Below are 26,764 nucleotides of genomic sequence, written 5' to 3'. Positions count from 1 at the left end.
CAGTTTTTACCAGGTGTATCTTCAAAACAGCCATAAGGAGGCCAGAATTCTCCAGGCCAGAATACTGGAGTGGATAGCCGTTCCCTTCTCCAGGGGATCTTCCCAACACAGGGATCAAACCCAGGTCTCCCAAATTGCAGGCAGATTCTTACCAGCTGAGCCACAAGAGTCTTAAGGAGGCAGGTATGATTATTATCCCCATTTTACAAATGAGAAAACTGAGGCCAGAGATCTTAAATAATTTACTTGTCTTAAGTCATATAGCTAGTAGGTCATAAGCTAGTTCACTCACTTCTTGACTATTTCCTCACCGTTCCCTCCAGAGTTAATCATTACTTAACTTTGGTGTTTCTGGTATTGGTTTTTTATTGTTTTAAAGAAAATAAAGAAGAAAATATTTAACAAGACTAAATAAAGGAAATAAACTAATTCAAATGTAATGAAATCAGATGCACATCTTTCTGCCAGTGAGGCTGTGGCTCAGTGTGGATGAGGTAAGACTACTTAGAGTCTGGAGAAAAAGCATAAATACGATTTTTCATGGTTTTTTTTTTTTTTTTTTCTTTTATTAAGTAAAAGGAAAGGGAGTTCAGGTGTGTGATACAAAGGTTCCAGTTTGATCAAATTCCACAAAACCCTTCCCCACCTTGATGAGAACTGCTGCCTCCCTCACCCACCGGGGACATGTGGGGAACTCTGCCTCGGGGAGCTGGCTCACGCTGTCTCACACACACTCCACTCCTGCTCTGTCCCAAGAGGTGAGGGGAGAGGGCATGCTGGTTCTCTCAGAACTATTTGACACCTAGAGACTAGGGCCAACTCTTCAGAGGAGTCTCTTACAACACATGATATTTTAAAAGATCTGAGCAGAAAGTAGGGCAAAGGGCCATGTAAGCAGTGCTGTGTGGCAAATGGAATGTCCCAGTCTGTGGAGTCGTGGCTTGGAACAGAATCCCATCAGGCGTTGTACGACGATGAGGACACGCTGCCCCCGTGGCCCGTCCAGTTGGTGTGGATGAACTGGCCCGGCTTGGCCAAGAGTTCGTAGGTGTGTGCCCCGAAGTAGTCCCGCTGAGCCTGGAGAACAAGGGACAGGCTGGTTAGGACAGAGGCAGGCACGGGACCCCAGGCACCACCCAGATGGATGTTCACCACCCACCCTAAAGCTCACCTGGATGAGGTTGGCCGGCAGCATCTCGTGTCTGTACCCGTCGTAGAAAGAGAGAGCAGTGGTGAAGCAGGGCATGGGAATGCCTGCCTGGACACCGGTACTGATGGCCCGCCGCCAGGAGTCCTGAGCCAGAAAAGCAAGGCCAGAAACTAGTGATTAGCTCTCGGAAAAGACAACTGACTTTCAGGCGTGTGTAAAAAAGCAGACACCCCTCAGAGCAAAACCCACTGAGATGGAATTCCTGTACCACCCAGCTCTGGGCTACACACCTGGCAGTTTTCCACAGCTGACTTAAAGAAGTCATCCAGCAATAGATTCTGAAGTCCTGGGTTTCGATCAAATGCATCTTTTATCTTTCCCAGGAATACACTGAAATAACCAAGAGAGAGGAAGTCAATGAATCTCAAGTAGCAGGCTGACGGCCTGGCAGAAAGGAGGGGAAGTAACAGATACCCCAGTGAGCTACCTATCCTCCCGACCCCACCCCCAAAGCTTGCTTTATGGACCAGGAACACCGAAGTCCAGGTTTTAAGAGGTCTGGGCAGAGGGTATGATGGTGCACATGGAAGCACTTTAGATGGGGCAGTGTGGACACTCAAGTAACTGACACACAGGAAGGTGAGACTTGACACCTAAAGCTGCCTGGTCACCAGTGAGAGGACTCCTGTACAGCTCCAGGAAAGCCCTTCTGAGAGTGCCTGAGCCCCTGGTTCCCCCACCGGCACTCACCTCCTGATGATGCAGCCCCCCCTCCACATCAGGGCGATGCCACCATAGTTGAGGGTCCAGCCAAATTCAGTGGCTGCCTGTCTTAGCAGCATGAAGCCCTGAGCGTAAGAGATGATCTTGGAAGCATAGAGGGCCTGAAGATGGACACCAAGACTCATCAGAACTGCAGTCAGCACACGGATGCCCTATCCTCCTTGCCCCCTCCCCACTCCCCCCAGCAGCACAGATCCTATTGCCTCATCCCCACCCCACCCCACCCCCAGCAGTGCAAGGACTACAGTTTAGGACAGGCTGCAGATCAGATCAAAGGGCAAGGCTGGACTGTTCCCTGTCCATGTGTCCTCAGGATGCTCTCCGGCAGCAGCCCTCTCCCCTACCCCCCACCACGGGGCCTGCACTCCACCCTTCGAATGTCCTCCAGGAATGATTTCTTATCTCCTTCAAACGGGATCTTCTGAGGCCCCTTCAGCTTTTTGCTGGCTTGGATCCTCTCGTCCTTCAGAGATGATAAGCATCTTGCGAAAACAGCTTCTCCTACGTGGGGGGAGGAGGTAGATAATGTGTCACCGATGTGCACACACAGAACCCGAGGAGGAGCGCTCGAGCCAGAGTGGGCGAGGGGAGCAGAAGTGGAGCCACAACTTCAGTTTTACAAAGAGCTGAAAGTCTCAACCTTAGGCCACCAGAGTTAAAACAAACTGTCATAAGAAGCTCGAAACAGTTAATCTGAAAATTAAAAGCCCAAGTCAGTCTTCCACATAAATGCAGGCAGTCAACCACAAAGACCACCATGAAATTCAAAGGGGGTGCTTTAAGGGGGAAAACGAAGCAGCAAAATCACTATTAAGCATTAACTCAGTGTTGGTCCAACAGAAAAATTCCTGTTTCAGCTGGGAGGACTTTAATTTTCAAATGCTCAACAACGACTCAATTTATTTTCTTTTAAGCACTAATACCCATAACTTTGAAACAGCCAGTACATTGAGAAGTAACACAGACTTCACCCTTCATAAAATTCCATTTTCTAATTCTTACAGTTTAATTTTTGGTATATCCATGATCATTGTTACAGTTTAACAGTTTTAATTCATTTGAATAAAAAAATTTCAATATAGTACTTTATCTTTTTGGTGAGGCAGGTGGCATAGAGGATCTTAGTTCCCTGACTGGGGATCGAACCCATGGTGCCTGCAGTGGAAGTGCAGAGTCTTAACCACTGGACCTCCGGGGAAGTCCCTCAGTATAGTATTTTAATATTAAGACCATTTGGTATCTTAAAAATCATCACTTATATTCTCCTAATTGAAAATTTACAAAATTAGAATAATTGACCATTTTTCCCAACAGACAAAATGAAGTAAAACCTTTAGGAACTAACGGGACCTCGGTTTTGAGGAAAGGATTCTGGCCATAGACTTGAGAGCAGGTGTCTCCCTGGCCCTGTCTGCCTCTCTGGCTGGGTTCCTGCACACACATGATATTTAGCAGTCCTTGGTGGAGGCTTCGAAAGACAAAAGGCACAAGAAGGCAAGTGTGGTATAACCGCAGGGTTGCCTAAAGATTAGACAGAAGACTCGCTTCCCCATTAGTTCAGCAAGCAAGAATGGCACCTGGCCAGGGAGGAAACCTGCCTGCCGTCCACTAGGAAGGGACAATGTCTCTGAAACATCTGAATAGGACTCTCTTGAGGGCTGTAATACTCATATATTTGAGTCAATGATGAACGAACTGCTCCCAGTTACTGGTCCTGTGGCCCGCCCCCCCGGATGGTATTCAGATTAGCTAAATAGCAGTCCACTTCCTTCTCTGTAGAGCTGGACTAACTGCTTCCCTCCTCACCAGGCTTGCAACCACCCTGTTCACTGTGAACAGTGAAGTGTAATTAACCACAAAACCAAAGTGGGAGGAGATTAGGGAGGGAAAGGCAACCCATGTCTGGAAGAGCCAACAGTTTTGGGGAACCACTCTGCCAGGAGCAATGAACAACCTGTCATTAAACAGGCCAGAGCCTGCCTTCATTCTTCTTTTCAGTCTTGCCAGAATGTATCTATTTTATTCTTTTTTATTTTTTTGCCACACAGAAAGGCATGTGGGATCTTAGTTCCCCAACCAGGGATTGAACCTGTGCCCCCTGCAATGGAAGTCCCTATTTTATTCTTAAAGAACCATCATGCAGTTCTGTTAATCCTCTTAGTATTTTTATCTCTGCTGATTATTTCCTTCTCTCTACATCTTTTTTAGTTTGATGCTTAGCTCATTAAGATAAAAAAACAAGGGTGGGAAGGATATAAGACAACTTCAGGACAGCAGTACTCTTCTAAAAGGAGAAGGAACTTAGGAAGGAAATATTAAAGGACTGGAAATGCGTAAGTAATATTTTATTAGATAACTGAGAAAAAACATTAGCAAAATAGTAATAAATGTTGAGTACCTAAGCTTTATTATTGTGTGAACTGTTGTATGAAAAATTCCATTACAGTTACCTTTCCTATTAAAAAGACCTTAAGTCACTGACTATAATTAAATCACTCATGTTAAAATGATCCAGGGACTTCCCCGGCAGTCCACTGATTAGGACTCAGCGCTTTCACTGCAGGGACCCAGCTTCTGTCCCTGGTCAGAGAACTAAGATCCACAAGCTGAGCAGTGCAGCCAAAAAAATAATAATAATAATCCTCAAAGTCAAACTGCAAAAGACAGATAGTGATTCTGGAATTCATCTCAAAGCTCACATGACTGGCAGAAGGATTACAAAGAAGAGATTCAAAGGCAGCTTCAGCCTGTCTCACACTGTAAACTTACGCAAATGCAGAAAGAGCAGACTGTACTCGGAAAGCCGACTAGGGTTGAACAGGTGCTCTTTTGAAAGACCTGCTAACTCTCAGTGGCCGGGCTATACTAACACTCCAGAAGGATGTCAGGATCAAAACCGTGAGACAGAACGGTCAGTCAAAAGCTGAGCGTTACCGATGAGGGTGACAGGCACGCCGTACTCCAGGGCGGAGATGGCGGTCCACTTCCCAGTGCCCTTCTGCCCGGCGCTGTCCCGGATCTTTGGCAGCAGGTGTTTGCCATCAGCATCTTGGAACTTGAGAATATTGGCTGTGATTTCAATCAGGAATGAGTCCAGCTCTGTCTTATTCCATTCCTCAAAGGCCTGTGTGCAAGACATGAAAGAAAACAATGTGAGAGGAACCAGGATTATACAAGACACACTCCATTAACACACTCATCCTTCTCCCGTCAATACTGACGGATGCTCACAACCTGCTCAACACCTGAGGCTAACCGGCTCCTCTCCAGGACACCCAAACACTTCTCCCACCAGCTGAGTTTTATGCTAAGAGTCAGCTGCGTCTGATTGCAGCCTGTTTATGCTGGTCTTCTGATCACCAGACTGTGCTTCCCTGAGCCGGGTGTACCTTCACCTCACATGGGTCTCCGTACAGTCACCTTTCTCCGTCAGCCAATCCGGAGAGCGGCCTCTTACATCCCTTTACTTTTCTTTACAGTGATGATCATGAGTTAGCTTTTTATATTCAGTCATTATTGTTTGTCTTCTCAAGATCCATGAGGGCAAGGACTTTGTTTTTTTTTCCACTAATACATCCCCAACATAGAAGAGTGCCTGGCATATAATACAGCACTCATATTATGTAAACCAATTAAATATGAACACACACAAAAAAGTAATGTTTCTATGAAAACTAAGTCATTGTTTTTGAAAGAACAATAAAGAAAAGTCAGTAAAACAAGGTAAATGGGGATGACACACATTTAAAAATTAGGAGGAAAAAAATGTAGAGAATCTGGACACTGTGTGCCTTGCAAGTAAGTGTCTTTCAATCATGTTCCACTGAAAATAACTGAAAGGACGAACTCTAGATGAGAAGGTTGACTAGAATGCTGATCAGCATGGCCATACTTAAAATGACCCAAGTCTCATAAAATGATGGGTGAATGAACCCTTGAACATACTTTCCTATATTTTCTTTTTGGGGCTGCACTGTAAGGCATGTAGGGTCTTAGTTCTCCAACCAGGGATGGAACCCATGTCCTCTGCAGTGGAAGCTCAGAATAGGGGACTTCATTGGCAGTCCAGTAGTTAAGACTTCCACTGGTTAGGGAACTAAGATCCCACCCATTATGTGGCAAAAAAATAAATGTTTGCCTATTTAATGATGCTGAAGTATTTAAAGAGTACTAACATCTGCAGTTTATTTTGAAGTATATATTTCAAATATATATAAAATATATTTATATAAGATAAAACTAATAGAGGGATGGGCAGATACTCAATAAGGCAAGTACTTAGTATAGTAAAATGTTAATGGTATAGTCTTGGTTGTGTGTATGTAAGTGATCACTTGAATTCTTTCAGTTGTGTTGTATGTTTGAACACTTTCATAATAAAATGTTGGGGGAGATACTTGTTTCCGTCTCTAACTTTTTGACTAACTGTCAGCCAGTCCCACCTTGATCAGAAAAGCGGGCTTCTGCTGCTCCTCCCACGAGGGACCCTGCAGTTGAGTGACACTGGCCTGACACACCATCAGGTCCCTGGTGGGGGTGGTGATTACCATCAAGAGCCCCTGGCTGAGTGACCGCCTGTCAGATTTTATGATCCTATTACTGAGAGCAGCCCTTGAATTAGGCTGAGTCCAGCCAGGCCACCAGAATGACCAAGGGAAAAAGAGTGAGCAAGGATTTATTGCTACCCGCCTTGGGGCTTCCCAGGCAGTGCTAGTGGTAAAAAAAAATCCACCTGCCAATGCAGGAGACATGGCTTAGATCCCTGGGTGGGGAAGATCCCCGGGAGAAGGAACAACCCACTCCAGTATTCTTGCCTGGAGAATCCCATGGACAGAGGAGCCTGGCGGGCTATACAGTCCATGAGGTCGCCAAGAGTCAGGCACGACTGAGCACACAGCAGTCCCTCCCCGCCCCGCCCCACCCCCTGCCCAGGCTCACCTTGGCCATCTCCTCGTGCCCCATGCCCAGGACGTCCTTCATCAGGTGGTAGGCCTCACAGATGAGCTGCATGTCCCCGTACTCTATGCCGTTGTGCACCATCTTCACAAAGTGTCCCGCGCCCTCGTCACCCACCTGTTAGAGCCACAAGCCAGGAGGCCTTCAGGGGGCCACAGAACACACTAGAGGAGCCCATGTCCAATTCTTTGGCCAGGCTCCCTCCCCAGACAAAAAAAATTTAGTATATATAGTATTTTCAACCACAAGGGGAAAAGAAGCTGGCCAATTAAACCACTTGTACTTCAAACAATATAGAAATGTTCTGTAGTTGTAACAGCCACTGAGAAGTAAGGAGACCTCAGATGCAAGGTCTGGCCCTCAACCATGTAAGCCTAGAAATGTGTTCTCACCAGGGTGCCAGAGTGGACAAGGTTCTGATGTATAATAAAGCCAGCAAGGTTATAAAACCACAATACCAGTCTGTGAATTTACGATGAGAAATTTAACTTAGTGTATCTTAGTGGTGACCAATGTTAGTCCAAGCAACACCCTCCTCTGTCCCTGTGGACAAAGCCACAGGGGAAGCCAGAGTACCTGAAAACTGGCTGGAGGGCAAGGAGTCTGGACAGGGAGAGTGACGGGGCATCAGACTCCACAGTCAGGTGCTGCCATCTCCAGGATGGGGACGTGTGGGACGTGCCTGCCCGTGGACGGTGCTGGTGGCCCAAGGGGTGTCCCCGCAGCCACACAGCCGGGAGAAATGCTGTCACAGGTCACCCTTACACAGAGACTTCCTCCGTCCACGGTTCTACTGCTGACCTACCCCCTCCTGGTTTTGACAGTTTCTTTGGCCATGAAATAACATGGCTAGTAACACCTTGCTTCACCCCTTCCTTCCTGTAACTTCAGTACTGAACTAAGGGGTGCCCGCTTTTAGTGTCTAGACCAGTTTTTTTCAATAACCTAAGGGTAAGGCTTGGGGCTGTGGAAAGTCAACCAGAGTTGACCAAGATACACAGGCAAATACTGTTATTTTCTCCATGGTTATGTCCTAAATGTATCTAAAAAAAGTTACTGCCACTGTACCTTCATTTTTACTGTAGCAATTTATTCAAGGAACAAACTCCCTTCCCAGTCCTCCACACTTGTGAGGAAGTTACTCAGTCCTCTGAATCATAGCACCAGCCCCTCAACACAAGGGGTTCTGACTGACCTCAGTGACCACGGGTTAAAATGTGAGGGCAGCTTAGTCACCAGGCCCTGTCAGGCCCGGGCATGGGGAGGACCCCTCAATTCCCTGTGTCCTCGAGTCCTTGTTTCATCCCTACCTTTTATCTCATGTACAACAAAACATCATAAAAATGGCACATAGAATAAAATTCCAGGGGATTAGGAGCTAAAGCGATCTTGGAGGTTACCCAGCCCAACCCCCATACTTGACAAATGAGAACACTGAAGCCCATGGAAGACAGTGACTGAAGCCCAGGGAAGACAGTGACTGATGATCATGGAACACAGTGTTTGAAGCCCATGGGACACAGTGACTGAAGCCCAGGGAACACAGAGACTGAAGCCCATGGAAGACAGTGACTGAAGCCCAGGGAAGACAGTGACTGAAGCCCAGGGAAGACAGTGACTGAAGCCCAGGGAAGACAGTGACTGAAGCCCAGGGAAGACAGTGACTGAAGCCCAGGGAAGACAGTGACTGAAGCCCAGGGAACACAGTGACTGAAGCCCAGGGAACACAGTGACTGAAGCCCAGGGAACACAGTGACTGAAGCCCAGGGAAGACAGTGACTGAAGCCCAGGGAACACAGTGACTGAAGCCCAGGGAAGACAGTGACTGAAGCCCAGGGAACACAGTGACTGAAGCCCAGGGAAGACAGTGACTGAAGCCCAGGGAACACAGTGACTGAAGCCCAGGGAACACAGTGACTGAAGCCCAGGGAACACAGTGACTGAAGCCCAGGGAACACAGTGTTTGAAGCCCATGGGACACAGTGACTGAAGCCCAGGGAACACAGAGACTAAAGCCCATGGAAGACAGTGACTGAAGCCTAGGGAACACCGTGACTGAAGCCCAGGGAACATAGTGTTTGAAGCCCATGGGACACAGTGACTGAAGCCCAGGGGACACAGTGACCACCTAATGTCACAGTTCTAGTTAGTGGGGAGCCAGCATGACAACTCAGGTGTCCCCAGCCCAGCACTCTTTTCATTGATGGGATGGACTGAGGCTGTAACAAGAGACAGAATGTATTTTATTCATAACACAAAATATAGGAAGGGGTATTAACCGTGGCCTCTGTCACATTCAGTGAGGGCAAAAAGCTGCAGCTTCTCTGTCCTAATATAGCACAGAGTAACCAATCCAGGAGCAAACTCCACATTTGATTCTGACATTCTTTTTTTTGGCTGTGCAGCTTGTGGGATCTTAGTTCCCTAACCAGGGACTGAACCTAGGCCATGGCAGTGAGATCGTAAAGTCCGAACCACTGGACCACCAGCGAATTCCCTTGGCATTCTTTCTTTAGCCATGAAGTAATACGACTTAAAAATCTTAGTTCACCTTGTCTTTCCAGTTCTTTTAAGGAATCCATATTTTAGATGAATTAAGAAGCGCTCCTTTTAATATCAACCTCCAGTTATGAATACTAAGCTACAAGGAATGTACAATAGACACATTTTAGGCACCAGCTATGCTAGTGACTTAAAAGATTGAGGCGCTCATGTGACAAAACAAAACCACCAGGCCCGCGGTGATCCTCTGCAACCTCTGCCTGTGGTGCCAACCGGCTCGAGGGGGGCCCAGAACCTACCCAGTCACAGCAGGGTTCTCCCGTCCCCACTTTGGCGGCGATGCCTTGGAAGATGGCCTTGATGTGGGGCCTGCGGGAGGGAAGCGTATGGTTCAGCTGCCGAGAACAGAAGGGCTGAGGGCTCCCTTACATTCTCAAGGACGGGCCCCTCTCAGCCAATTTTTCCTTTCTAATGGGAGGTGGAAGTGCCCTCGAAAAAGTAATGAATAAGCTAAGTCCTCAAGGTAAGCCAGTTGGGGGCTGCGGACTATCTGATTTGAGACAGGAGACAAAAAGCCTGGGCGAAAGGGTCAGCAAAGCCCCAGGAGAAATTTCCGTGCATCTCAGAAGACACTGTGATCCCCGCCCATTCCCAGAGAGGCTTCTATTGTCTAGAATGATGTTATCATGGACAGCAGGATCCTGGACAGACAGAACCTGGCAGCGCCTCCAAGAGCTGCACTCCTTATCATTCGGAGAAAAAGCGGCTGCTTTGCATTCCTTGCACGCCTCCTGTAACTCCTGACACCTTTTCCTTCTGTTCTCCTCACTACTGACCAGTACAGGCTACTTCACAAAAGGGTTTCGGTGAAGACACAAAACCTGACAGGGCTGCAAAGTGAACACTCAGGATGAGGGGCTGAGGCAGCTCCACTTTAACCCTTTAGAGCTTCCCTGAACTTTGACTCACTTTTTCAGGTAAAAGTACCATTTCTCCTCCTGACGGGCCAGTGAGGAAAATGTATTCATGGGAACTGGAGCACTCATGAATGTCTGTATAGCACTTTCATGTGTATTGTCTCCAATTCTAACAGCTCCCACTGGGCAGTACCCAAGGTAAATCTTTTTAAACTTTTGAGAAGCAGGAAGGCCTCTGCTTCTAGATTTTAACATATTGAAGAGAATCATTAGGGAAAGACTGAAGGCAGGAGGAGAAGAGGACGACAGAGGATGAGATGGTTGAATGGCATCACCGACTCGATGGACATGAGTCTGAGCAAGCTCCGGGAGTTGGTGATGGACAAGGAAGCCATCTGTGCTACAGTCCACGGGGTCGCAAAGAGTCAGACATGACTGAGCAACTGAACTAACTAATCGTTAGGGGAGAAATTAAAAGAATAATCTTCCTCAATAAACCCCTCATCTCTAAGGACTGGATTTGATCACTGCTTTTTTAATAAATTCTTTAATTTTTTTTTTTTTAACTTTTTTCCTCCAAGCCTTCAAGCATGTGAGATCTTAGTTCCCCAAACAGGGACTGAACCCATGCACCCTACAATGGAAGCTTGGAGTCTTAACCATAAGACCACCAGGGAAGTCCTCCGATCACACCTTACTTAAATTGCCTAATATAAGCCTAGAATATTTAGAAACCAAACTCATTCAAAAAAGCACGTTACCTGTCCATATTTCCCTCACAGGGATCCTTCCTTTTCTATTTCTTTCTCTTCTGCTCCATCTATCGTCCTCTATCTGGCTTTCTCTTTTCCTGCAGCCTCAGTAGCAGTGTTTCCTTCAGTCTAAGTTACATACAACTAATCACTTGCATCTTTTCATTTTAATCCTCTACCCAGCTTACCACCCCAACCCCTGTGTCTCATACAGCCCACCTGTTACATCATCACCAGAGCACCTCCCTTCCTGCCGACTACCCGTCCTCTTACACACAGCACAGTGAGCAATGTAAAATTTGTTTCTTCCTTAGTTAAGTAAAAATTCTCTACCTGGTTTCCAGGGAACGGAAGAGGCCCCATCTGACTGCCATTACTCATAGTGATTAACTATACCATATCTGAGCTGAAGAGGCAAATCTTACTCCTAAGTCCAGAGAGTACATTATCTGAGCTGCCTTCTTAAAGCCTCTGAACCCTTGAAGCCTACTTAGAACTTCCATGATCGGTACTGGAGGAAATAACAGAGAAAAAAGGGAAAAGAAAAACAGGCACACACATTACATCAAAGCAACAAAATGTATAGATAAAAGACTATGTCCAGCATCTCCCATCTCCATCACTCAGACTGCACAAAGGAGAGTGGGTGGCAGGGCTGGTCTCCACCCACCAATCTCCAGGTCCAGGCTCCCTGTGCCCAAGTGGGTGGTGCCTGTGGTACTCACCAGGCCTCCTTGTTCCCTCCCGGCATAAGTGACGGGCCATACCGGGCCCCGTCCTCTCCACCACTAACTCCGCTCCCCACAAACAAGATGCCCTTGTCCTTGAGGTCTCGACACCGTCTCTACAGGAAAGAAAAAGAATTTCATCATGTTTCCTAAAATCAGTTTCTCCCACCATATGAGACAGGTGTGGAGATCCCACATTTGACTTCAGTGACCCAAGAATCCAAGAATAACCTGGCCATTCAAGATATTTAATTCCCTCAGTTTGGGAATTAAAAAAAAAAATCCATGGATGTTTAAGATAGCTACCCTGATCCCAAAGGGAAATAATAAAGCCAAACATACATTCTCACCTTACAGACCTTGTACAATAAGACTCAATGAAGAAGTGGTATAATACAAGCATGACTTACGGCCATTCAGCACTTAAGATTGTACCGGGACTTTCCCAGCACATGAAACCATTAGCACAGCAGTCCTCACCCACACTGTCCAATGATGTATCAGGGATTGGTGGAGAGAAAGGGAACATGAGCATAAAAGCCCAGCTTGCCAAGTCTAAGTAACAGTCATCCTTCTGAGTTACATGTGTGACCAGTGAGACCCTCATCCATCAGGTATGTCTTGATGGCCAGTCCCCAAAGAATCAGCACCACAGAAGGATGTCCACTCTTCCGTTACATGTGCAGTGCTGCTACTTTTTTCTAAAATGTTCCCAGAACCTGGAAGAATGTGGACTGAGGAACACTCACCGTGGTATCCCTGTATTCAGAATTTCCTCCATCAATGATGATATCACCAATGTCTAGCAGAGGTACCTGTTAACCAGACAGCAACATTAAGGCAAAGAAATGAAAGACAAAAATGAACATACCTTGACCAGTTAAAACAAACAAGAATTTATCCCAAATAAACCCAGCCTAAAAGTGTGTGTGTGTGTGTAAAGTTTAATCTTCAACAATCCTCTCTGAGGCTAGAGCTGAAAGTCAAAGTGTTAATCACTCAGTCATGTCTGACTCTTTGCAAACCTTTGGACTATAGCCCACCAGGCTCCTCTGTGCATGAAATTCTCCAGGCAAGAATACTGGAGCAGTTTGCCATTTCCTTCTCTGGGAGATCTTCCCAACCCAGAGAGAGAACCCGGGTCTTGCACACTGCTGGCAGATTCTTTGCTGTCTGACCCACCAGGCCAGGGAAACCCTATTTAAAAGCTTAGGGCTAGCAAGCAAACCCAGTCAGAACTCCCCACAACTGAAATAATTCTAACTAAGATTTTTACAACAAACAAATCCGACTTGGAAAATTTTATATTTCCAATGGGTACCACCTGTCTGATTTATATTCCTAGATTGGATTAGTTTTAAAAGATCTATAAAATCTCTGCCTGGAACAGCGTGAGGGTCCAGTAAATATCTAATGGTTTGGTATATGAATAAATGATTTGATCACCACCATTTGAAGATGGCAGGAAAAGACCAGGCGTTGAATGAGGATATCTTCCTATGGCTCACCAACCAAGCTGGCTTTATCATTCAGTCTCCCCCAACAAGGGAGATTCATTATTCAATCTTCCCCAAGGCTCCAGTTTACATTACTTAATATTGTCCTATGCTGAAGAGTGGACTTCCATGGTGGCTCAGATGGTAAAGAATCTGCCTCCAGTGCAGGAGACCCGGGTTCGATCCCTGGGTCAGGAAGATCCCCTAGAGAAGGGAATAGCTACCCACTTCAGTATTCTTGCCTGGAGAATTCCATGGACAGAGAAGCCTGGTGGGTTACAGTCCAGGGGTTCGCAAAGAGTCAGATACGACTGAGTGACTCTCTCACACACACACAGTGAAGAGTACTCTGCAATTTTCCAGTTCATTCTGTCCGGAACTAGTCCCGGGCAGCCTGACATCTTACTACACAAAAAATCTGGTGTGTCATTTATCACAACGTTCTTCTTTTCTAGGTCATTTTTCTTTTTTAACAGAGGCATAGTGGAGTCTTAACCACTGGACCTCTAGGGAAGTCCCAGAACTGTTAAGTTTTTTTGAACATCAAAGATAGAGTTCACTGAGATTACTGATATTTCTATTCTGGTTGATAATGAATTCTTACTGACATGTCTCTTGGTGGCCTCAGAATTTTATATACAAAGAATTATTACCACCCGAGGATATACTGTTACTTAATTAGCACCGATCAAGTTAACCACCACTGAGTCATTAAAGCAGCAGTTTTGTCAGAAGTGAGCAGATCACATCCATAAACTGAAAAGGGACAAAAGCTCTTAACCAAAAAGCAGTGAAACAGCTAAAGGAAGTCCTGTCAGATGAGTGGCAGCTGGGAGAGAGCCGGCCTCACCAGTTTCTCAATGAAATCATCGACAGCCTGACCAGCCTTCACAAGGAGGATGATCCGCCGTGGCTTCTTCAGCTTGGACACCATTTCCTTCAAGGAGTGAGCGCCAAGCACCTTGGTGCCCTTCGCCTCATTGGCCAAGAAGTCATCAACTTTGGAGACTGTCCTATTAAAAGCACAGACCTAGAAGGACAAAGGGCCGGATTAGGAGATCTAGGACACAGAAGATCTTCAGGCTGAGGATCAAGACAATGGGTTTCTATACAGCCCAAGGTTTGGGAGAGGGAGGACCCTGATTCTAACTTTTCTCCAAGAGCTGGTGGATCACCGTCAAGCTAATTATAATAGGATAAAAAAGCAAAGGACTGGATATAAGCAAAGGTCAACTGACCGTAACATATCGGGCCAGAGCCTGTCACTATTTGGTTAGGACTTAAATCTGGGAACTGGCTAGTTCCAGACTGTTACCTTTGGTCACTGATAATCCTTGTATCTAAGCCAGTTTAGTACTCACACTAGAACTTTTCTCCAGATCCCATTAGGCAATAAAGTTAGAGATCTACACTTGTGGAGGGATTTCTCCAAGATTCCTCAAGAGAGGGGCAAGTTTACTCAAGGCCACCTTACAGAATGGGCAGATCCATTCCGCAGGACTCCTTCCTGAGAGGCCTGTAGAGTGGGCCCTCCCACCCCCACATGTAAAGTGGGGCTTCTCTCTCTTGCAAAAATGTTGAGCAGCAACAGAGCACATAGAAAGAGAACCACAGTCCAGGTTACAGGGTATCTTCCAAATCAGAACAGTCCCCAGCACTCAGGCTAAGGCACCCAGGACCCCAAAGGGGAAGAGTGTGCCCCTCCCCACTTACCACAAAGCCATGGTCATTCATGTTCAAAATTAAGTTCTGGCCCATGACAGCCAGTCCAATCAGGGCAATGTCAGCTCTGAAAGAAGGGAAGAGGAACAAAGGAAACTGTGTCAGTTGCACTTAATTTATCACAACGCAGAGTTTTCTAGCTTTTGACACAATTAACAACTCGTCTTAACTTTCCTCTAGCCCACTCCTCCCTCTTGCACTTTAGACCCTGCCGTTGCAGCCTTCAGGCCACCCCCCATCTACCACTTCGAGGGTCCCCAAGTTCTCCTGGACCAACAACACAGGCACAAGGAGGGCGTTCACGGCACGGAGTCTTTTCTGCGCTACGGCCGAGCTGGTGATGACGCGCCCGAGGCCTTCCGTCTCCGCAGCCGGACCGTCCAGGGACCCGAGCTGCCCTCGGCCACGCCTGTCCCCTCCCCTCTCCCCTTTCCGAGGAACGGGATCCGCCCGCGTCGCCGCGAGAGGCAGAGGGGCTGGGTCCCAGGAAAGGAGAGGCCGCGGGGCTGGCATGAGGTCTGGCGCTTCTCTGGAGGTCCCGGGCTCCGGGCGCCACGAGGCCGGGCTCTGGAGACCCCCGGGGCGAAGCGACGTCAGGGGCGGCTCTGGTGTCAGCGCCGGCCCCCGGAAGTTTCCCTGGCCACCCGCGGGGTCACTCACTGGGCCATGGCGGCGACGGCGGCGGCGGCAGAGCGGGCTGAAGCAAGCAGACGCGAAGCGCAGGGAGCGCACAGCGAGGATGACCCAGGCTGAGTCCCGATCCGGCTCGTCCCAGGAGGCTCAGGCCGCGGCTTTCCAGCGCTGGCCAATCGGAAGGACGGGGCGGAGTCTTGATGCCATGCCATTGGTCCGGCCCGGCGCCTGTTAGACCACCTGAGGCAAGTAGGCCCGCCCACTCCTAGGGCTGGTTCAAGAGAGCGCCGAGCACATCGATGACATCTCCTGCTCGCCCGCGGGGGCGTGGCGCGGGCGGTGGGCGCGGGTCCCGGGCAAAGGACACGTAGGGCCTAGGCTCTGCTCCGAGCCTCTGTCCGGAAGAGTGGTGGCTCACGTCGGGCCGCGCTTTCCAGTGTAGCGGGCACTTGGACGCCTGTTGTCCAAGTGTCCATCACTCCCTCCCTTCGCTGCGCGCACTCTGGGGATTATGCGTGGAATTGCTCCACCCTGGGCAGGGCCCGAGGTGTATTCTTTCCTTTTTTAATTTGTATTTATTTGGCTGTGCCTGGCTCTTAGTTGCTGCTTAAGGGATCTTTAGTTCTAGTTGCATTATGAGAACTCTCAGTTGTGGCATGGGGGATCTTAGTTGTCCCACCAGGATCAAACCCGGACCCCGCAGAGTCTTAGCCACTGGAGCACCAGGGAAGTCCCCGGAGGTGTATTCTTGTCTGTAGGCACGTGTGACGAGTGCCAAGAAACGTTGCTCCTCACCACGACCCTGTGGGGGAGACGTGTTGCCTCTTTTTAACAGGTGAAGAAACAGGCTCAGAGAGCAGGCGGGGTATGCACTTGCTGGGCTGCGATGGGGCCTGGCTTGGAGGTCGAGAAACCACATAAGGGAGAAAGGGTAGTTCAGGGCATTAAATACCATCTCCCACGTGCGCAGTCCCCGGTGCGGGAGGCGTCTTCACTCTCATCCCTGAACCCTGCCTCCTCCTGTGCAGATGCCTGTGAACGAAGCTTAGCTCCTTGGGTACCTTTTAGAGTTTTGTTCTGTTTTCTGTGGATGCTTGGCATCACCTAACAGTGCCTTGCACACAGTAAGTGCTCAGCAGCTGCTTAATTACTAGAGTCACACAGCCAGTAAATGGCTAGATAGTGACCCTGTTGTGACCCATTCAAGGCTATTTCCACGGCACCAATTGCACAGGTTAATTTGTAACATAGGTTTTAACAGATACTGTTACAACTTCCACCTTAGCAGATGTCCCACTATAGCCCTTTTTTGCCTATTGAAAGTCCTGTGTTAATTAAATCACAGAAACAATGTTTGTTAATGCAATGTTTCTGTTAATTCTGTTAATGCAATAGTGGAATCTTACTCTGAAATTTTAAAATGGTATCACAGCCCACTTTATCTTGTATGTACCTATTCTATATGAGGGTTCCTCCACTAGAGACATACTTTTTTTTTTTTTTTGAAAATTAAGTCTTATTTATTTTGAAAACCAAACCACTAGGAAAATATATCACAGTCTTGAAACAGCATAGAGACAATATTATCATTTCAAGTAGTAAGTTGGTAAAAAGACAAGGTCTTTATCAAAATGATAAGGGGCCAGAACTGGAACAAGAACAACGCATGTAACAAAGGCCCTGGCAAAAGTGGTATTTGGTAACGGAGGGCAGTCCCTTTATCGCTCTGAAGGAGCCACAGTTCATCCCTGAGTTGCTTACTTTTCCTCTCGAGTTTTTTTGTTGCCAGCGGATTGTCTCAACAAAGCTCTGTTATTTCAGGGGGCAAAGTAAGCAACACTGGGTTTAGGCTTTCATTCTGTCTCATGAAAAACAGATTTTTCCAAAGCCCGTACTTCATAACCCTCTTATTTAAGTAGCTAACAGTTCCTCTTTCACTGTTCATTCCTGAATATGAGCACATAATACTGCCAAAATCCCATTTCCCTTCAAGGCTGAGTGTCACTGTTAAGATTGTCTTGTCGCTTGGCTGACTCTGCTGCAGGCGGCCTCAAGGCCCACCATGGCTGCCAGTGAGAGGGATCACTTGCTTCCCTTACCAGTGTGATAGCACTTCTTACATTTTTGCAGGGTCTCCAGGCTGAATGATGTAATGTGTGAGAATTTTAAGAAACACACATCCACATCTTGATGGTCAGAAATGAGTACCACCTGCAGGTGGTACTTTTCAAAGATTTTATTCAAACTGCCTCCCCCAACTTTACATCTTAACGTCATGCCCTTGTCTATAAAAGAAAAACAAGCAAAACAAACCCCCTAGAAGCCCCCTGCCCCTTTCTACATTAGTGACTGCATGGATTTTATCAGTTTGTGGAAAATGTTGTAGTGATCCTTCTGGTAAACAGCAGGTGGGCAACAAATAGAAACACCTCTTTTCATACTCCACTAGACCATTAGCAGGTTACATGAACCTGCCAGCCTCTTGGTATCTGTGCAGTAAGAAAATCTGGTACCTCGGAGGGCCCTGGTTTGGTACAAGGGAGACTCCCTACTGGCAGGAGAAGTACTTGCTACATGAAGTTCAGGCTCATAACAAACCTCCTGTGCTATCTGTGACCCAAATTTTAGCACCGTTTTTTTTCCATTTCACGTTCTAGGATTGAAACACAAAGGAACCAGCGTCCAGAGGAAAGAAGCACAGGCCTTAGACTTGCTGCCATCCTTAATTTCCTCATTCATCGACTTTCCTTAAAAGACCCAAATCCCCATTCCTCTTTTTAAATCGCTTCCTGCCCTCAGCCCTGATGGTCACGAGTAGACAGCTATTTCCCCATGGAAGAGAGAGACTCCTTCATCTTCCTGGCCATGGTTGGGATGAGGTTCATGTGGTCATCCACACACTTGGTCACGCAGGTCTCCAGCTGCCGCTTCACGTGAAGCTCCTTACTCCCTGCATCTATTGAATCTTTGGCCTTGTCACTGCAGTACATAGTGCACCAGGCCAGGCGGTCCTGGAACTTCTCCAACTCGCTGGTCACCAGGGCCTGGGCTTGAGCCAGAGGTGCATGGCAGCGCTCAATGCACTGGTGCACTTGCTGCATGGACGCTTGGCTGTCCTCACAACAGCCGGCGCTGCACCGGAACATGAGGCCCTGCATCTTCCGGATATTCTCCCTCTCCAGACTCTTCACCATGGAGTCCACCGCCTCCTGCACCCGGAGCTGCTGCGGCTCCGCCATGGCGACCCGCACGGTTCCCGGCTGCACCGGCGCCCACATGGACTCCCGCGCATGGGCCCGCCCCCTCGCCGCCCTAGAGACATACTTTTTATCAGTTTTTTTCCTTGAATTGCTTCCATATTTGCCTGTTTTGCACCGGCCAGGCCTTATTACACTTTTTAGTGTACAATTTTTCTTTTTACTCTCCTGTTGCCTGGCAGGCACGACGTTCATGGACTGTGGTTGACTCACCGTTCAGATGTCCAGGTGGGGCCAAGCTTGGCACAGAACTTCCTCCTGAGGGCAAGAGCAGTCCCCACCCATGGGTCCCTTCTTGCTTCTATGGGTGCAGAATATAGCTGTAAGCAAGCCTCATATTTATTTTAAAGCTATAAGCAAGGTGCCCAGCTGGCCTCAGCACTACCCTGAAATGGGAAGGAGGTGATTAGGGAGATATGAACTGATAAGCCAGGCAAACCAGAGCACGCAAGCTGACTGCCACAGTGAGCACTGCACTGAGACCTGAGCCTTAATCCCATTTCTACCCAAACGGGGTATTTGGTAGCTTTAGATGAACCAGCTGGTCGGAATCTTGGAGCTCTTTCAGCCCAGTGTCCCCAAACTCCAGTGTTACTTATTTATTGGCTCATCAAATCTGTGTTGTGGTGTTCAGGCTTCTCTCTAGTTGCAGTGTTGCGAGCTTAGCTGCCCCATGGCGTATGGCATCTTAGTTCACAACCAGGGATCGAACCTGCATCCCCCGCATTGGAAGGAAGATTCTTAACCACTGGATCACCAGGGAAAGTCCCACAGTTTGTTCAATGTGAATTCTGAGACCACAGGTCTGGGATAGGCCAGGAAATGTGCATTTTGTCAAGACCCCCGGGTGATTCTGAGTGCGGGAAGAAAGAATCCTCAAAGAGTGATCAGGACCTCTGGAAGTCCTTGAGACCCTTTTCGGGGAAGTGGGGACGAAGCTATTTCCTGGTATTATTTGCGTTCTTCATTCTTTCTCTCACAAGTGTACCATGGAGTTTCCCTAGGGGCTGCATTACATGTAACATTGACCAGATTAAATGTAGAAACAGATATGAGAATCCGTCTATCTTAAGCTGTATGAAGCATGGCGTTCGTTAGATTTAAAAAACTGTCAAACAATACCACTCATCTCAGCAAGAGACAGGGGTTTGATCCCTGGGTTGGGAAGATCCCCTGGCGAAGAGAATGGCAACCCACTCCAGTATTTCTGTCTGGGAAATCCCCTGGACAGAAGAGCCTGGCAGGCTACAGTCCATGGGGGTCACAAAAGAGTCAGACACAGCTGAGCATGCACGCACCGCTCATCTCACTGCATTTCCTTTTGTTTTGGAAAATGGTTATTCCAAGGATTCTTTTTTTTTAAATGGTAAATATTAATAGACATAACTTACATAAACAAGAGCTTGTTGTGTCTTCAATAATTTTTAAGAATGTAAAGTTGTCCTGACATCAACAAGTGTGAGAACTACTGATCTAGCCCAACTCATATTTTAGGGAAGGAGGAAATTGGGGCTCAGAGAGCCGAGACTTGCTGAGTCACACAGTGAGACACCAGAGCTGCCTGGTGGGATGGACTGGGTGCTCTCCAAGTCCTGCTCAGTAAAACCTGGAATCAGAAGACAGCCTCAGTGGTCGGGGAGCCTGTTGTCCCAGAAGTCAGATCAGATGGCTTCTCGAATGATCCAAAATGTCTTTCTTGGAGGCTGCTGGCTGGAGAAGGAAAAGCAATAGGTTTTGGTGACACTCTGACCTTAGCTGGCTCTAGTTCCAGTTCTTTCTAGCTATGCAACTGGGCAAGTTATCAAATCTGAGTTTCCTCATGTGTGAAACAGGATTGACAAGGTCTCACAGGGTAACACTAGGGTTAAATGAAGACCACTGGACTTGTGTCTGGTACTTAGAACTCACGTCTTAGTTTCTTCCTTTGTTATGAAGGAGTCTCAGAAAGGAGAGATAAACCACAATGGAAAATAGGACTGAATTTAAAAATTGCTCTCAGCTTTCTTGTGAAAGCTTCTGGGGAGACAAGGGTAGAAAAACACTTTTGCAGCTTCTTGCCATGCTCTCACAGACCAAACCCATCTGGTGAGAAAGTGGTCTGTTACTTGAATTGTTTGCTGTAGAAAATATTCCCACTTGACAATGACATGCCAGTGCATTTCACAACATCTGTTTTTCCAATCCAAATACATCATTCCAGGCATCTCCTCCTTTTCCCCATGATCATTACCTCAGTTCTACACCCCTTTAGGATGCACAAGCATCCCTCCCCCTTTTATTTTAATTTCATTTATTGGCTGTGCTGGGTCTTAGTTGCAGCACACAGGATCATCTACCTTCACTGCGGCACACAGGATCTTTAGTTGGGGCATGCAAACTCTTAGTTGTGGCATGTGGGATCTATTTCCCTGATCAGGGATTGAACCTAGGCTCCCTGCATTGGGAGTGCAGAGTCTTAGCCACTGGACCACCAGGGAAGTCCCAGCACATCCTATTAAAAGTGCTTTTTTCTCCCCAGAGGATCCCAATTGTCTGGAACACACGCTCAGTCTGAGCTTGGTCCGCAGGGCTGACCAATGTGACTGACTTAGTTGCTCAGTCATGACCGACTCTCTGCGACCCCATGGACTGTAGCCCTCCTCTGCATGAAATTCTCCAGGCAAGAATACTAGAGTGGGTAGCCATGCCCTCCTCCAGGAGATCTTCCTGACCCAGGGATGGAACCCATGTCTCCTGCACTGCAGGCAGATTCTTTACCATCTGAACCACCAGGGAAGCTCTTCACATTAACCAGGGAGGTGAACACAGCCCTTTCTCTGCTAAATCTCCAGCCCAGGTAATAGATTTTACTTTCAAATTCAAGGACTGCCCCCCCCACACACACACACAATGCACAACAGTGTGAGACAAGGACTCACTTCTGTTCTCTTCTCTTAGGCTGTGTTCCAGACACTGAAATACTTTCTGGTTCCAGAGAAGGGCCTGAGCTGCTGCTTGGCCTGCTCTCTTCCTTGCTACCTCCCGCCACCTTGCAGTCTTGGCTCATGGGTTCCTCTCTTTTCCCAGGACGACTTAGATGCCATGTGCCTGTGGGAACAGTGCTTGCCACAGCCTGCCTTCATTTCTGTCTCCGTCACTGCACCATCCGTCCAAGAGGACAGGGACAATGTCTCTCTCATTCCTAAGTGTGTTTCTATCACCTTCCTATGCCCTGCACATAACAGATGGTCACTAACGGTTGATATTAAATGACAGTTTTATTAAAGGGGCACCATTCAAGCCAGTCAGTCTGGGACAGTCCTTTTTCACACTTGTTTTCTTACATAGTTTTCACAGAAATCACTTTCATTTCTCACAATTGTTCTGGCTTGAATGACATAGTGGCACCCTACTGTAAAATGATATGATCACTTCTTCATAGTACTGCACTTCAAAAAAAAAGATTTATTGAAGTATAATTTATATGCAAGCCAATTCATCCATTATAAAAATGTATAGTTGGATGATTTTTAGTTAATTTACACTGTTGTGTAACTATCACTACAATCCTTTTGAGAACACTTCCATCACCCCCAGAAGTTCCAACACCCCAAAAATGCCTTTGTAGTCCATCTCTGCTCCCTCCCCAGCCCCAGAAACATGTGATCTACTTAATGTCTGTATGGTTTTGCTTATTCTTAGAAATATGGAATAATATGTAATTTTTGTGATTGGCTTCTTTCACTTAGCATAATGTTTCTGAGGCTTATCCATGTCATTGTATTTATAGAGTAGTACATCCCTTTTTATTGTTGAGCCATAGTCCATTGTGCATAATTTGTTTATCCTTTTATCTGTTGGCTATTTGGATTTTTCTAGTTTGGGCAATAAAGAATAAATAATTCTGTTTTGAACATTCATGCACAAATCCATTGTGTGGCCGTATGTTTTCACTTTGGTAGATGCTTGGGAGTGAAATTGCTGGGCTATATGCTAAGTGTATGTTTGATTTTTTAAGAAGTCTAAAACTATTTTTGAAGTGGCGCTACCATTTCCCACAGAGTATGAAGCTTCTAATTTCTCCACATCCTTGTCAACACTTGATACTGTCTTTGTGACTACAGCCATCCTAGTGGGTGTCAAGTAGTATCTCCTTGTGGTTTTAATTTGCATTTCCCTAATGACTAATAAGGTTGAAGACATTTTCAAGTGCTTATTAACTATTCACGTATCTTCTTTAGTGAGTAAAATAAAAAGACATCCATTCAGACCCTTCGCTTGTTCGATTTGGGGACTTGCCTGGTGGTTGACTCGGCACTCACAACAATGCAGGAGGCCCAGGTTCGATTCCTGGTCAGGGAGCTAGATCCTAAAAGCTGCAACTAAAGATCCTGCTTCCCACAACTAAGACCCCGTGCAAACAAATAAACAAGTATTTTTTAAAAATAAGTACAATTTTCCCACTAACGCATTTCTCCTGCTCTGCTTCTATCCAGAACATTATGTCACCCTTGTCGCCTTAGTTCCTTTGGGTTATGACACTTTCTGATCTTTTCTTGTTTTTTTTTTTTCATGACCTTAACAGTTTTTAATTCTAGGTCATTTGCCACTTCCGTATAAATTTTAGAGTCAGTTTGTTGATTTCTACACGAAATGCCCCTAGGATTTTATAGGGAGGGTACTGAAGCTATAGATTATTTGGAAGAGTTGCCATCTCCATTGATTTAGATCTTCTTTGCTTCAGCAGTGTTTTGTAGTCTGAGTGTAGTCTTTGTTTCTTTCATTAGATGTATTCCAAATACAATTTTTGGTCTTACTGTGGATGAAATTTTTCTAATCTCATTTTCAGATTGTTTATTATTCATACAAAGAAACACAACTAATATTTGTACGTTGATCTTCTGTCTGGAGACTTAGTCATCTGCAAGCATGTCATCTTTTAATAAACACAATTTTACTTCTTTCGTGTCTGAACATCTTTTCTTTTCTTTGCCTGTTGTAGTGGCTACAGTCTCAAGTACTATGTTGAAGTGGTGAAAGGAGACATACTTGCTTTGTTCCCCATCTTAGAGGGAAAGCATTCAGTTTTTCACTGTTATGTATGTATGTTTAGGTTTTTCATAGTTGCCTTTCATAAAGCTGAGGGATTTCTCCTCTAGTCCTAATTTGTTGAGAATTTTAATTGTGAATTTTCAGCTATTTCTCTTTTCTGTTAAGATTTATTTAACTCTCATGTATTTTAACTCTTTAAGTTCTATAAGATTTTCTAAAGCTAGATCCATATACATTTATAATGGTTATAACTTCCTGACATGTTGACCCCTCTTATCAACATGAAATATTCTTTGTTTCTAATATTTCTTGCCTCAAAGTCAGGTTTTTGTTTTTTTTTTTTTTTTGGCTGTGCTGGGTCTTCATTGTTGTGAGGGCTATTCTCTGGTTGTGGTGTGTGGGCTTCTCATTGCAGTGGCTTCTCTTGTTGCCACTCCTGGGCTCTAGAGCACAGGCTCAGTAGATGTGGAGGACAGGTTTATTGCTCCATGGCATGTGGGATCTTCCGGGACCATGTCTCCTGCATTGGCAGGTGGATTAATTACCACTGAGCCACCAGAGAAGCCTTAAAAGTCAGTTTTGTCAGGTGTTAACAGAGCCTTTAAAGCTCTCCTGTGATTACTGCTTATGTGGTAAATTTTTCAAACTATTTGTGTCTTTGAATCTTAAGAGTCTCTTGTAGAGAACATATGGCTGGCTCTTGCTTGATGTACTCTGCATATAAGTTAAATAAGCAGGGTGACAATACACAGCCTTGATGTACTCCTTTCCCAATTTGAACCAGTTCATTGTTTCACGTCCAGTTCTAACTGTTGCTTCTTGACCTGCATACAGGTCTCTCAGGAGGCAAGTAAAGTGGTCTGGTATTCCCATCTCTTTAAGAAAGACAAAGGCTTTAGCCAGTCAATGAAGCAGAAGTAGATGTTTTTCTGGCATTCTCTTGCTTTTTCTATGATCCAGCGGATGTTGGCAATTTGATCTTTGGTTTCCTCTGCCTTTTAAAACTCTAGCTTGTACATCTGGAAGCTCTCACTCGGTTCACATACTGTGAAGCCTAGCTTGAAGGATTTTGAGCAGTACCTTGCTAACGTATGAAATGAGTGCAATTGTGCGATAGTTTGAATATTCTTTGGCATTGCCCTTCTTTGGGATTGGAAAGAAAACTGATTGGAATGAAAAGTAGTTGTCTAGGGATTACAACATGCATCTTTATTATAATGTACTTCAGCTTAATATTGAAAGTTTCACATAAATACAGAATGTTTGCTACAATATAGCTCCATTTTCTCCCTCTCCTGTTTTCTATTACTGTCGTGTATTTTTTATCAATATATATTGTAAGTCCAATAATACATGTTATAATTACTAGTTTAAATAATCTATTTTTCAATTAAGAGAAAAAAATATAAAGTATCTTATATTTAGTTATGTATTTTTTATTTCAGAGATCTCCATCCTCTTCCACAGAATGCATTTGACACTTCAGCCTTGTAGCAAATGAGAGAGACCCAGAGTCAGAAAATGCAGAGAAGCTTCATAAAGGGCAAACAGAATGGAACCTCCCCAAACTCCTGCCATCATCTAGGGGTTAATAGCCCCTTGACCACAGGGCACCACTTTCTGTGTGTCCTGCTAACTTCCCCATATCAGAGTAAGCTAATGTCTATGAAAGTGCCATCACTTTATGGCAAACAGAAGAGGGAAATGTGGAAGCACTGACAGATTTTATTTTCTTGTTCTCCAAAATCACGGCAGACAGTGACTGTAGCCATGAAATTAAAAGATGCTTGCTCCTCGAAAGGAAAGCTATGACAAACCTAGACAGCATATTAAAAAGCAGAGATATCACTTTGCCAACAAAGATCCATGTAGTCAAAGCTGTGGTTTTTCCAGTAGTCATGTACAGATGTGAGAGTTAGACCATAAAGAAGGCTGCACGCTGAAGAATTGATGCTTTTGAACTGTGGTGTTGGAGAAGACTCTTGAGAGTCCCTTGGACTACAAGGAGATCAAACCAGTCAATCCTCAAGGAAATCAACCTTGAATGTTCATTGGAAGGATTGATGCTGAAGCTCCAATAATTTGGCCACCAGATGCAAAGAGTCAACTCATTGGAAAAAGACCCTGATACTGGCAAACATTGAAGGCAAAGGGTGAAGGGGGCGGCAGAGGATGAGATGGTTAGATAGCATCACTGACTCAATAGACATGAGTTTCAGCAAACTCTAGGAAATAGTGAAGCACATGAGAGTCTGGCGTGCTGCAGTCCATGGGGTTGCAGAGAGTTGGACACAACTGAGCAACTGAAAAACATGAAAATTCCTTGAGAATTTCCAATGCTGTATGATTTCAAGATACCACTATTAATATTGTCTAATTTGAAATAAGAAACTCAGCTCAGGGAAGTTGACTTTCTCAGCTAATTTGTGGCAGAACTGAACTTTAACCCAAGTCTGCTAGAGCTGAGCCCAACACTCTTTCCTAATCAGATAAGCAGGCCATACTTAAGCAAACTCACAGAGACATACTGTCACAAAGAAACTGGGTGTATCTGTATGTTAGAGACGTGTAGTTGACTTAAAGTGGAAAGGTAAATTGAACTTTCAGTGACTATTTTTGGGGAACAAACAGTACTTGTAATAATTTTACAAGGCAGAACTTAACACAATTTTAACTGCTTTCTTCAAGAGGGCCTTCATGCCTCTCAGAACTTTCAAGTTTTTGCAACTATTTCCTTTTTCTGTGAGGCTCCGTTACAAAGAAAACCTACTATCAGATTTTGCTGCAGGAAAAAAATTGATTGCTCTAGTCTGAGATTTAGCAAGGGAGAAATTATG

The 26,764-nt window shown here is 45.9% G+C and overlaps 2 protein-coding genes and 1 pseudogene across 18 annotated transcripts in view; all 3 read right to left on the bottom strand.

Moving 5' to 3' along the window:
* Positions 1–544: 544 nt before the first annotated feature.
* On the bottom strand, positions 545–15,788 carry PGD (phosphogluconate dehydrogenase). 2 transcript variants are annotated; one of them, XM_081489414.1, is made up of 13 exons: positions 15,667–15,788; positions 14,998–15,073; positions 14,135–14,314; positions 12,538–12,603; positions 11,786–11,904; positions 9,691–9,760; positions 6,872–7,006; positions 4,868–5,057; positions 2,304–2,434; positions 1,901–2,034; positions 1,441–1,540; positions 1,172–1,294; positions 545–1,077 (listed from the first exon to the last, which is right to left on the bottom strand). In XM_081489414.1, exons 1-13 carry the CDS (start codon positions 15,672–15,674, stop codon positions 958–960), a joined length of 1,452 nt encoding a protein of 483 aa, XP_081345540.1. In that variant the 5' UTR covers positions 15,675–15,788; the 3' UTR covers positions 545–957. The 2 variants fall into 2 exon arrangements, with proteins under 2 accessions (XP_081345540.1, XP_081345541.1); XM_081489415.1 differs by lacking the exon at positions 12,538–12,603.
* A 1,340-nt stretch (positions 15,789–17,128) lies between these two features.
* Positions 17,129–19,091, bottom strand: LOC145505969 (protein FAM136A pseudogene; annotated as a pseudogene). Its single transcript, XR_014053414.1, has one exon. The product of XR_014053414.1 is annotated as a protein FAM136A pseudogene (transcript).
* Positions 17,129–26,764, bottom strand: part of KIF1B (kinesin family member 1B) — a 169,969-nt gene continuing 160,333 nt past the window's right edge. For 13 of the 15 annotated variants that reach the window (XM_081489381.1, XM_081489383.1, XM_081489389.1 and 10 more), the window contains one exon: positions 17,129–20,606. Coding sequence is in view for 8 of the 15 variants with exons in the window: in XM_081489383.1 (XP_081345509.1) it covers positions 20,558–20,606 (49 nt within the window). In the remaining 7 variants the exon portion in view is untranslated. The remainder of the gene's footprint in view (positions 20,607–26,764) is intronic. The other 2 variants (XM_081489404.1, XM_081489411.1) reach the window with 1 other exon arrangement.

The sequence above is a fragment of the Giraffa tippelskirchi genome, chromosome 5, assembly GCF_054371585.1.
Source record: "Giraffa tippelskirchi isolate mGirTip1 chromosome 5, T2T-mGirTip1v1.2.pri, whole genome shotgun sequence".
Taxonomy (NCBI): Eukaryota; Metazoa; Chordata; class Mammalia; order Artiodactyla; family Giraffidae; genus Giraffa; species Giraffa tippelskirchi.
Note: the sequence above shows the minus strand (reverse complement) of the source record. Positions and strands in the feature narration are given on the sequence as shown.